The sequence below is a fragment of the Hyla sarda genome, chromosome 4 (assembly GCF_029499605.1).
Source record: "Hyla sarda isolate aHylSar1 chromosome 4, aHylSar1.hap1, whole genome shotgun sequence".
Taxonomy (NCBI): Eukaryota; Metazoa; Chordata; class Amphibia; order Anura; family Hylidae; genus Hyla; species Hyla sarda.
Genome location: NC_079192.1, coordinates 42,068,390 through 42,081,539, shown reverse-complemented (window position 1 = coordinate 42,081,539; position 13,150 = coordinate 42,068,390). Strand labels below are relative to the sequence as shown.

The 13,150-nt window shown below is 41.5% G+C and overlaps 1 protein-coding gene across 4 annotated transcripts in view; it reads right to left on the bottom strand.

The window, feature by feature from the left end:
• The window catches only part of OLFM2 (olfactomedin 2), a 372,622-nt gene that overhangs the window by 172,716 nt on the left and 186,756 nt on the right, over positions 1-13,150 (bottom strand). The window contains exon 1 of one of the 4 annotated variants that reach the window (XM_056570656.1): positions 7,677-7,982. The exons of the other annotated variants lie outside the window; for them this stretch is intronic. Within the exon in view, the coding sequence (XP_056426631.1) occupies positions 7,677-7,805 (129 nt within the window). The 5' untranslated portion in view covers positions 7,806-7,982. Of the gene's footprint in view, positions 1-7,676; positions 7,983-13,150 lie in introns of those variants that run through there. 4 annotated transcript variants of the gene reach the window in all.

Genomic DNA, 13,150 nt, shown 5'->3' with positions numbered 1-13,150 from the left:
ATCCAAAGGATAGGGGATAATATGTCTGATCATGGGGTCCAGCTGCTGGGGACCCCCGCAATCTCCCTGCCGCACCCGGCATTCGTTTAGAGCATTGGGTACAGCACCGGAGACTCGTGACATTACAGCCACGCCTTGCTCCTGTTGTAACGGACATGCCCCCTCAATGTAAGTCTATGGGAGGGGCCATCACACTTCCTCCCATAGACTTACATTGGAGGGGGCCTGGCCGTCACGTCATGAGCCTCCGTCCCGCATCACCAGTTATCCAGCACGGAGTGAAGTTCCCTCTGTGAACCGGATGTCTGGGGTACCACAGTCAAGATTGCGGGGGTCCCTATCGGTGAGGCCCCTGTGATCAGATATCTTGTCCTCTATCCTTTGGATAGAAGATAAGATGTCTAGGGGCAGATGACCCCTTTAACTCCAGTGATCATACAGTACACTATTTACCTATCACATCTCAAGACAACCTCTTTAAAGATGAAGATTTTTTTTAAATAAGTTTTAAAAACCTATTTGCACCCTCTGTCTCCGAGATATCCATTTTAACCTTTTGTAGGAACAACATCATAGCCAAATAAGACTTTGACTTTTGGGAAGAAGCTTCTACTGACATCTGGTGGAGCTCAGTGATTTCATGCTTTGACTTTGGGTCACAAAACTACATCAAGGCCACCAGGCTCACCCTCTGAGGGAGTTGACAATGGATGATTTAAGACATGCTATATAAAGGTTAATATAGAAGCTTCTGTTTTCTTGCTAATCCTCAGGACCCATTATCCACCTAATATTTGTTTCCTCTAGTTGTATCTTGATAACACCGCTTGGAGCCTTCCTAATTAAAACATGTCAACGTTCCCCGGGATGGTCTTCATTATCTGAGCGTCTATTGCCCTCGTGAACTGTTTACTACTATGAATCATTACAGTACAGGATTGTGGCTTTTTCCTGTCTTCAAACTCAGAAGCTCTTTCTACATGTGCTGCGATTGTGGCTTAGTACAATATTGTATTCATGACATTACCATTGACCTCCGTTACCATTTGCCATCTTTTTGCCTCATGTCTTATTAATATATCACCACAACACATTCTTCTTGACCTCTTTTTTCTTCTATCAAGCGCTGGTGTTTATAACCTACAAGACCTGGTATTGCTTCTAGATTAAAAAGCAAGAGTGGATGGTGTAGGGGGTTAATGAGCGGGGACACCCTCCCTTCTATCACCTCCTTTAAGAGTGGAGACAAGGCTGGAAGCCAAGGTTATTTATAGACCTGGCTGTGTAGGGCAGTGGATAATGCCTAGCGGCTTTCTCTCAGACAGACGCTATTGAGCTGACTTCTAGGGCTTCCCGGTTTTCTTTTTGCTACCGTTAAGAACCTTAGTTGAGATAAGGTAAAGGTAGGATGATAGTGAGGAAGGCTTTGGCATGAAGGTAATATGAGCTCTATTTAATCGTCTTACCTTAAAACAGTACCTTAAATTTCAACATGCAAATTCCCACACAAAAAGTCCCTCAACGAAGAAGAGAGCTTCCATTTATTATAAGTAGGCTGGAGGCTTTGACAAGCAGTGTGCCTAATTTATTGGGAGTCGGATCAACGTAATAAGAAGTAATAAAATGATGGATATTTGGAACCGCGATTTACTCTCCACACGTCAAGTCTGATAACCAGAAACACACATGGACCTTAATGGCAATAATTAGCCCCATTCTTTACCATGTATAGAGACAATTTGTAGCATTGAGTGATACAGAATTCCTTCTGGCTACAAAGCATGGATATACTCATGTAGTCAGCATCAGTTGTCAGTGTTCCAATATTGTAATAGATTACAAGGTATATCTGTAGGATTGGAGGTGGTTGAATTTGACACCACTCCCGATCCCAAAAAAGGTAGGCCAATGCTAGTTTGCCTCTCATATGAGTTCCTTTTTAAAGACAAAGTACCTCTTGTATGGATTCCTTATATTCAGGGTAGACTTTCCCATTGGGCATTAGATGTTGGAAACAAATTTACTTAAAGCGGTACTCCGCCCCTAGACATCTTATCCCCTATCCAAAGGATAGGGGATAAGATGTCTGATCGCAGGGGTTCCCCCACTGGGGACCCCCGCAATCTTGGCTGCAGCAAACCAGACATCTGGTGCACGGAGTGAACTTCACTCCGTGCTGGATGACTGGCTATGCGGGGGGGAGGCTCATGATGTCATGGCCATGCCCCCTCAATGCAAGTCTATGGGATGGCTTTCACGCCCCCTCCCATGGACTTGCATTGAGGTGGCATGGCTGTGATGCCACAAGCCTTTGGCGCTGCACCCGACAGTCTAAACGAGTGCTGCAGGGAGATCGCAGGGGTCCCCAGCAGCAGAACCCCGGGATAAGATGTCTCGGGGTTGAGTTCCCCTTTGAAGTTCCAGAAAAGGAGCCACACTTACTGCTTACTTGGACAAAGGCCGGTTCAAAAACAGTTCCAACCATGGTGCAGGGCCAGTCACAGTACTATATTGGGGAATTGCAAGAGTACAAAATACTGATGAATAGCTATTAAACATTCCTACTATACATGATGGGGTGGCTGCTATTGGGACAATGTCCAGGAAGTGAGGGTGGGACTAGCACTCCTCTCTGCTCACTACTATCCTATCAGAATGCAGCATGAAAACAGAGATAAGGGGGTTACAGAGCAGCCTGCAGTGATTGTATGAAGAGACCCAGCACAGCACAGAAGACTCAGGGAGAAAGTAAATGCATAGTAAGTGAGGGCTGGCTCAGTGCTTACCTCAGACACAGCCCTTCCTGAGTAGTGGATGTCAGAATGAGTGAACAACAGAACAGAGGTATTGGTGAGCCAAAAACAGAAGCTAGCCACAAGAGACACGGAAAGCTATTACTCATCCAAAATACCGAAGTGTTTGGGAGAGAAAGCTGATTTAAAATGCATTGGAGGCAATAACTATAGGCAGGTTGGTGTCACGTTATCCTTAATTTATAGGGTAATAAATTACAAGGTGAAAAAAATCATATTCTATTCCTTGGCATTAAACCATTGCACTTTGTCATTGTTTATATATGATTTAGAGTACATTGAATATATGAGGATCCGGTACATTGACGACCTAATTTTTTATTTGATCCTTTTACATATTGCTGGTTCATGTTCATCAAATTCTTTGTCCCAGGTGAAGAGGACATCCCTATCTCAGATAGAAGAGAACATTGGCACCTCGTTTCTTATTGGTATAAGGGGGCACTCTGTAGAGTTCATGTTGCCCATGGAGGAAAGAACCACCCAGTGTACAACTCTCTTTACTTGAGCTCAGAAGCAGAGGAAGTCACTAGCCCAAATGTATGAATCTATTGGGAGACATTTGAGTAATTTTTCCATAGCAAACCATCCACAGCTCAGATTTCATTGTACCAGAACTCATTGATACGTGAGAACTGAGCTGTAATTGATTGCTATGGACAAATCATTGTCTATAGCAACCGATCCGTTTTTGTTGTTGAGCTGTGATTAGTTGCTATGGACAAATCACTCTAGTTTTTGTTGCTAACAGATTGATAAATCTGGGATGTTGTATCTGTCAATATGCAATTTTTTTTTCTTAACCAGTTCATTCTAATAACAAGGAATTATATAACAGGGGAATTTTTTATTACAGTATATGGTAGTAGCAGCCATTTTGAGGTCAGAACTAGTATTTACTTGGTCCTGCTATATGAAATAAAGGGAATTAGGGATATCACCCCAACAGATGGCTGTAATGGTCCATACTCCTATTGTTATCTATCCATATTGATTTAAAAGTCATTATAGTCATTCGAAGTAACAAAAATCCCCGAACCGATACATGGATTGTGTTATAGGGTTTTACAAAGAACAGAAGAATTAACCTCAGCACAGGTCACCAAGCCATTTCTCATTATTGACTGCTGATCAATAATTCTTATTTAATATTCAAAGGGCAGACAATACAATACTTGGTCAGTTTGGATGTTTCCAAATATGTTCTAAATGACTTGACATTTCCACATCTTGGGTCCCGGAGGCATTATAAAAAGGGTTACACCATCTATTCAAAATGCTTTAGCCTCTCTAATAGCCAGAAATATACTATTAATGGGAACTATGTGATGCTTAGTTTTCAAATATCCAAACTTTAGTCCCTATCTACAAGATATAAAACATGTTCCTTGGATGCCTCCCCTCCTTTCCCCACCCATCACTATAACCAATAACTTCTGCTAATTTAATCATACTATACATTAACTCAAGGAGTCCTGAGATTTGAATATAGTCCACATTGGGCTGCCCCTTTAAGCTTTCTCCTTACTTTTACCCTAATTAACATTTCAGACAAGAACCAATAAAGATCACTCATTATTCTGAATCCCTCATAAAATGCTATTTTTTCCAGAGCGTCAAAGCATTGATTTAATCATAACCCTTGTAAAAAATGACCTACAAACTACACGTAAATCCGGATCTGTTCCTTTGCTTTAAATCCAAGCACAAAGTCAGTCTCTGTCATGTTTCATGCAAAGTATATAGTACATAAAAAAAAAAAAGAGGATGCGGTACATTGACGACATCATTTTGTAACATGAATGAACTGATGGGGTAAATATTTACAATAATTGAAATCAGTGTATTTGTGATAGGGAAACATAATAGGAGAGCCGTAAGAGAGTTCTATATATCTATCTAACTATATCATAACTATCTATCCAATATCTACTATTACCTTTATTCATATAGCACCAATATATTCCACAGAACATAATCGGAGAAGCAACAACAACAAAAAAAGAAAATAGTACGTAATTAAAACAAATGAACAAATCAATACCGGTCGGTCTATCTCATATCTATCTATCTCATTTCTATCTACCTCATATCTATCTACCTCATATCTATCTATCTATCTCATATCTATCTATCTATCTATCTATCTCATATCTATCTCTCTTATCTATCTATCTTTATCATATCTATCTATCTATCTCATATCTATCTCATATTCATCTATCTATCTATCTCCTATCTATCTATCTATCTATCTTATATCTATCTATCTCATATCTATTTATCTCTCATATCTATCTCTCATATCTATCTATCTATCTATCTATCTATCTATCTATCTCATATCTATCTCTCATATCTATCTATCTATCTCATATATATCTCTCATATCTATCTCTCATATCTATCTATCTATCTATCTATCTATATATCTATCTATCTATCTCATATCTATCTATCTATCTCATATCTATCTATCTATCTCATATCTATCTATCTCATATCTATCTATCTCTCATATCTATCTATCTCATATCTATCTATCTATCTATCTCTCATATCTATATATCTATCTCATATCAATCTATCTATCTCATATCTATCTATCTCATATCTATCTATCTCATATCTATCTATCTATCTATCTATCTATCCATCTATATGTTCGTCTACCTACCTATCTCTTTATCCATATTAAAGGTATCATCCCAGATGGTTTCCTCTTTTCTTTCCATTGATTTACAATGATTTATTTAATTTACTTATATGCAGCAATATGTTCAAAGATAGAGAGGAGATAAAGTGTTAGCTCCTGGGAGTAGGACGGCCGCCTCCCTCTGTCTGATACAGTATATACACCTTTATTGTACTGAAAGAGCTACAGTATATTGGTATAAGATGTGTTTATATCTATAAAGACAGCTGAGAGACTATTTTGTCTCTGCTACATCTTCTTTACATTTGGAGAAATGAGACATGTAGAATACGGAATATGTTACATCAGAATGTTTACATTTGTATCACTTCATGTATCTGTTTCTATGTGTCTTGATCAGTGTTCTCCAAACAGTGCCTCCAGCTGTAGCAAAACTACAATTCCCAGCATGCCCGGGCAACATGCAAAACTACAACTCCCAGCATGGCTGGATGTAGCAGAGAGGAAATAGTCTCTCAGCTGTCTTATGTGACAAGTCGTGAGCTTTACCTGCAGCCCCATAGAAAATAACACAGGTAATGCCTTGTAGCTCCAGATCTTCTGCACTGACAAACTCAACTCCACTACATCCATTTGCATTATAAAGTCTATAACACGACATAAACACCTATAAGAGCAGATTCACACATGTGATATAACTTGAGGATTGAAGAAACAGCCTTTCGCTTATTCCTTGTGGTTACAATGACAGTCGGATATCTCATTGGGATAATATTACACATTGGAGAAGACAACACGTACAGGTTTGTGGATGACATGGAAGGAATGGATCTCACACAAACATAACATTCCTACACATAAGTTCTTACGTGACATAAACACATAATACACACAATATGCACTTAACAAACAATACACACAAAACACATAACACACATATAATACACACAACATACCCATAACACACACATAATACACACAACACACACGTAATACACACAACATGCTCATAACAAACAATAAACACAAAACACAACACACATATAACACACACAACATACACATAACACACACACACATAATACACACAACACACACATAATACACACAACATGCACATAACAAACAATAAACACAAAACACAACACACATATAACACACACATAATACACACAACATACCCATAACACACACATAATACACACAACACACACATAATACATACATAACACAAATGTAACATACACTTAATACACATTGCACACACATAGACACAAAACACATATTACACACAATACACACATAACAGGCAAATAATACACATGATACACACATAGCCCACACTTAATACACATAGTACACTGAAAACACACAATATACACATAACAGAAGCACAGTACACACATAACACACAGTACACACATAAAACTCATATAACAAATAATGCACACATACGACAGACATAACACATAACAGACACATAGTACACACACATAATACACACATAACCCATACTACACATATAACACACACACTGTACACATATAATACACACACAGCACATAACAGACACATGGTACACACATAAGACAGACATAACACATAATACACACATAAGACAGACATAACACATAATACACACAAAATATACACATAGGGGGAGATTTATCAAAACCTGTGCAGAGGAAAACTTGCCCAGTTGCCCATAGCAACCAATCAGATCGCTTCTTTCATTTTTCACTGGCCTTCATAAAAATGAAAGTGGTAAGCTGATTGGTTGCCATGGGCAACTGGGCAAGTTTTCCACTGCACAGGTTTTGATAAATCTCCCCCTATGATAGTTCACACATAACATACACACCCATAGTACACACATAACACACACACATAGAACACACATAATACACACATAGTACACTCACATAACACACACACACATAGTACACACATAATACACACATAGTACACACACATAACACACACACATAGTACACACATAATACACACATAGTAAACACATAATACACACATAGTAAACACACACATAGTACACACATAATATGCACATAGTACACACACAGTATACACATAACACACTCCTAGCACTGGCTCTCCAGCCATTCCTTCATCTTACAGGTGTGACACCTGTGTTTTCCCAACTTTCACAGCACTAACAATATATAGAGAAGCCGACAGCAGAAACTTACAATTTTCTCAGAAGTACCAGGTCTGGTGCCATTGAGCCCCACAAGTGATGGCAACGTCTGTGACATCCAATTGGTGACCATTGCCATAGTGCTGAGCACAGCCCCGATTTTAAGTAAAGGGACTGTCATTGTGCCACCAAAAACACCATGCTCATGGGGTGGGCATCCCGACTGCCACCCCCTATCCTGTCTGCAGACGGGAGTCCCTCTATGTGTTCAGAGCTCAGGCAGACATGGAGATTCCCCTCAGGGAGGGGGTGAGGATTGGCTGCACTGCAGCTCCTGCCTGTGTCAGACCTGGGCACCGAGTGAGAGGAGGATGAGAGGGGGAGAGAGAGAGCGAGCTGCGCCCTCCTTCTCCGTACTGCCTCCCTGCTTCTCCCTCCACCCCTCCTCTACTGGGTCCCTGCCAGAAAGAAACCCATCTACTGCTATCTATCTATCTATCTATCTCATTTCTATCTATCTCATATCTATCTATCTATCTATCTATCTACTGTATATGTCTCATATCTATCTATCTATCTATCTCATATCTATCTCATATCTATCTATGTATCTATCTATCTATCTATCTCATATCTATCTCATATCTATCTATGTATCTATCTATCTATCTATCTATCTACTGTATATATCTCATATCTATGTATCTATCTATCTATCCCAAAGAAGCAGCACATCCGCCAAATAGCAACAAAAATAAATAGGTGCCCGCAGTCATAGGAGGCTTGATAAGGGACTCCAACTTCCACAGAAAAAGAAAAAATCACAGCACAAAAAAGTGTCTTTAGTGCAAAAAAGTGATATTTATTCCATCTATAGCAAGAATTAAAAAAGTGTAACATTTCGGTAGTCTCACACTACCATCTTCAGGCATGCCTGAAGATGGTGGTGTGAGACTACCAAAACTTTTTTGCACTAAAGACACTTTTTGTGTGCTGCGTTTTTTCTTTTTTTTTTAATCTATCTATCTATCATCTATCCCCATGTTTTCTTGAGAGACAGGAAAGAAAGCCACAGTAAGAGACCATCACCGATACTTCTACATGTCACTCTCTAGGTCATTCAGATGCTTTATATGTCTTTGTTATGTGTCTAGTTTCTGTATTTGGCTCACAAATACCTTCCGTTCTGGTGCTCATTCATTCTGACATCCACTACTCAGGAAGGGGCGTGTCCAAGGCAAGCATTCAGCCTCGCCCTCACTCAGCATGCATTCACTTCCTCCCTGAGTCTGCTGTGCTGGGTCTCTTCATCCAATCCTTGCAGGCTGCTCTGTAACCTCCTCTATTTTCATACTGCAGTCTGATAGGACAGGAGTGAGCACAGAAGAGTACTAGTCCTGCCCTCACTTATTGGACTTTGCCCCAGCCTGTGCTTCAGCTGGGAGAAAGATGATGCTGCAGCCGGACAGAATTATGTTCTGGATGGTATGGGGTCCCCTAGTGGTCTTTTGTATAAGCCGTGATTTCTATAAAAAGGAAATATTTTTTTATATAGTATACTAGATTAGAAAGGTCAATGTATTGCCAAGATGTACACTAGTTTTGAATTCTGACAGTGGCCATATAAGTGTTAAAATTCGACATCTTTCCCTCCGATGTCATGTAGGGTCAGGAGGTCACCATACACATCCTATAGTTCCGATTCGGCCATCTTTTCTCTATGTCCATAAATCTGTACATGTGTCACCGGTAGCTGCTCTGTTAGAGTCTGGGGCAGTGAATGATGTATCAATAAGGGATAATCGGATTACTTGTCACAGTGTGTCGTCGAATGTATCAATGAATTGATCAATAGAAATGACATTAACGTGTATTAAATTCTGCAGAACATCAATAGCTGGTAATATCCAAAGGGAGTGAGAAGTAAGGCTATGCACATAAGGGTACAATCACACAGTGCAGACTTTTCTGTAATCCTAATTTGGATTTATGGGGTAGTAAAAGTATTGTGTCTAGACCAGTGTTTCCCGAACAGGGTGCCTCCACCTGTTGCAAAACTACAACTTCCAGCATGCTCGGACAGCCTTCGGCTGTCCGAGCATGCTGGGAGTTGTAGTTTTGCAACAGCTGGAGGCACGCTGGTTGGGAAACACTGGTCTAGACACTTAATCTCACATCGACATCCTAAATTGTTGTTATTCCTAAAGAGTCTGATATTTAAAAGGCAACGGAAAATACTAGAATCAACCAAAAAAAAATAAAAAAAGTTATCAAAATTGAAAACTTTTTATATTTTGTACATCTAGGCAAAACATTAAAGGGGTACTCCAGAGAACTAAACCCATAGCCCAACCTTTCCCTATCATCAACCTATTTAATTGTCTAAATATCATTCATTAGCTATATAGAGCGGTTTCCCCTCTTTGATGGCATGAAGTGAAGGAATGACATCATGCAGCCATCCACTCTGTCTCTGTCCAAATCCCTCCCTGAAAGCAGCCCCCACCCTCCTGAGAGACACAGACCATGTGGTTTCTGCCCCACACTAATGAGTCATGCTCTCTTTAGTACTGAGAACTGGGAGGTGTGCAGAGTCTCAGCCAATCAGACACTGAAGCTCTCGCTGCTGCGCAATGCAGGAGGATGGGGGCTGCTCTCAGAGAGTGAACTGGCTGGCAAAGCAGAGCTGCAATGATTGCTGGGAGATGTAGACAAGGGTAGGGAAGGAGGGAAAAGAATATCAAACAGCCAGAGAAGACAAAAGGGGGCCACAGGGGCCATGCATTTCAGGCAGGATGGCTTACATGAAACATATCCAAGTAGTATGCTGGCTTTGGAGTAAAAAAAAAAAAAAATTATATATATATATATATATATATATATATATATATATTTCCCTGGAGTACCCCTTTAACCTTTCTAATAAACTTTATAAAAAATAAATGCATCTCCTTTTCATAGAAATCATGGCTTATATAAAAAACCACTAGGGGTCCCCAGGCCCCATACCATCCAGAACATAATCCTGTCCGGCTGCAGCATTATCTTTGTCCCAGCTGAAGCACGGTCATACCCAAAACCCAGGACGGGAGGGCGGGACTAGTACTCCTCTCTGCTCACTCCTTTCCTATGAGACTGCAGCATGAAAACAGAGAGGAGTGGTTACAGAGCCGCCTGCAGTGATTGGATTAGGCGTCACAGCTCAACAGACTCAGGAAGGAAGTGAATGCATGGTGAGTGAGAACGAGCTCAGTGCTTGCCTGGGACACGTCCCTTCCTGAGCAGTAGATGTCAGAAGTAGTGAGCAGCAGAACAGAGCCGAAGGCTGTCCTGGCTTGTTGAGAGTTGTAGTTTTGCAAAAGGTTGGTCTATACACTTAAAGGGGTTATCCAGGAATGGAAAAACTGACCTAATTTCTTTCAAAAACACCTCCACGTATTTCACCAGGTTCAGTTTGGCATTACAACTTGGCTCCATTCACTTCGATGGAACTGAGCTGCAGAACCACACCCAACCTGGAGACAGACAGGGAATGGTTTTAGAAAGACATTTGCTCAGTTTTTCTATTCCTGGATAACCCCTTTATCCTCTCATCAACATCCAAAATTGTTAACATTTCTAAAAAGCCTGACATACAAAATACATCAGCAAAAACTAGAAAAACAAGAAGTATCAAGAGCTTCTCCATCAAAAATAAAGTTATAAGATCAGGAGTGCACCGAAAAGAGAGGTGTCTCTTATATCAAAGAGCAAAAGACAGTAGGTGCCCATCATGGTGCACACAGGAGATGGTGCACCCATTCCTCTGGGCCAATATCCCATCTCCTTGTTTTGCCATGTCCATCATAAAATCAAGACTGGTGCAAGGATTTTTGCCACCCTAGGCAAAAGCTAATTTTGCCTCCCCCTTGACTCAGCCCATTGGCTCCACCCTTTTACATGCCCCACCTTACTATAGGGGTAACAGATTAACAAACTAACCTCATCCTCATGTAATCACATTACTACTTGGGTGAGCTGTTGCTATCAGGACCTGAAGACGTTGTGTAATAACTTTATTGCAGTGGACAGAGCAGTGCCCCCATCGAGAAGGCGCTCTAGGCAGCTGCCTAGTTTGCCTATAGGTGGAGCCGGCCCTACCTAAGATCCATAACCTCAGGTGTTTCTGGAATGGTAGAACACAGTGGTTTCTTAAGTTACATTGGCCTCAGCTTTTAACATATAACGGTCTTCTCTACCTCAATGGCAGGATTGTTGTATGGTCATTAGCAAGGTTGTTGGCGCAAGTGGAGACCTCTGAAAGTCCTCTATAGAACAGGGGTCTCAAACTCCCGGCCCGCAGACCATTTGCGGCCCACGTAATGAAATTTTGCAGCCCGCTGCAACCACCAACCCTTCCTTCCACCCAGCCCCCATACTCATCTTTCAGTTGCGATCCGGCACAGCAGGGGTTAGCATGATGGGATTACGTCAGCGGCGTTGGGCGGCACCAACGTGACGCTCCATCTGCCCTGATCTGGTGCACCTCAGAAACATTGCAGCAAGTTTGCAGCGCGCAACCTGCAAACTACCTAGCCAGTCCGACAGTCAGCCAGGAACAGGGTGGGGTGCATCTGACTGACCCTGGTAAACTACAGTACTGCGATGGAGAAAAAGGGGCACTGGGGGGTTCTAGGCTTGTGGGGGGGGGGGGTTGCTGATTAATGATTAGGGTGCTACTGCTGTCTGTCCACCAAAAAAAACCAACCCCCCCCCCCTAGCACTAGCACCCCCATCATCCGTCAGCTCATGCTATTACCACAGGAGGGGGTAGGGGGAATCGGAGGGGGGTTTGCTGGTGGATGATGGGGGTGCTACTGCTGGTCTGGTGGATGATGAGGGGTGCATGAGGGGGGCATTATATGTGAGGGGCACATGATGGGGCATTATATGTGAGGGGCATATGATGGGGGGCATTATATGTGAGGGGCATATGATAGGGGCATTATATGTGAGGGGCACATGATGGAGGGCATTATATGTGAAGAGCGCATTTGGCCCACCCTCACTCAGCCGCTACCTCCAGTGGCCACAGATAATTTGAGTTTGAGACCCCTGCTATAGAACCTACTGTGTTCCAACTTGACTCCATGCCAAATACTCTTTAGAGTCTTCTCTATGTTTTAGAGGTTGTTTGTCAACTGGTTCTATGCATTACACATTGTGGAAATGCTCGATTGCAGCATTGTTTTGGACTTTGGTGATCTCAGGGGTGCACCTAAAAGAGAAGTGTCCCCATATCAAAAGAGCAAAAGACAAAAAAGCAAAAGGTGCCCATCATGGTGTATCAAGGACATGTTGCACCCATTCCCCTGGACCGATATCCCATCTCCTTGTTTGCTTTGTCCACCTTAAGATCCATAACATTACGAGGTAGTATAGAGTGCTCCCTCAAGTTACAATGCCCTCAGCTGACTTCAACATATAATGGTCTTTTCTATTCCAACGGCAGGATTGTAGTACGGTTATTAGCAGGGTAGTTGGCAA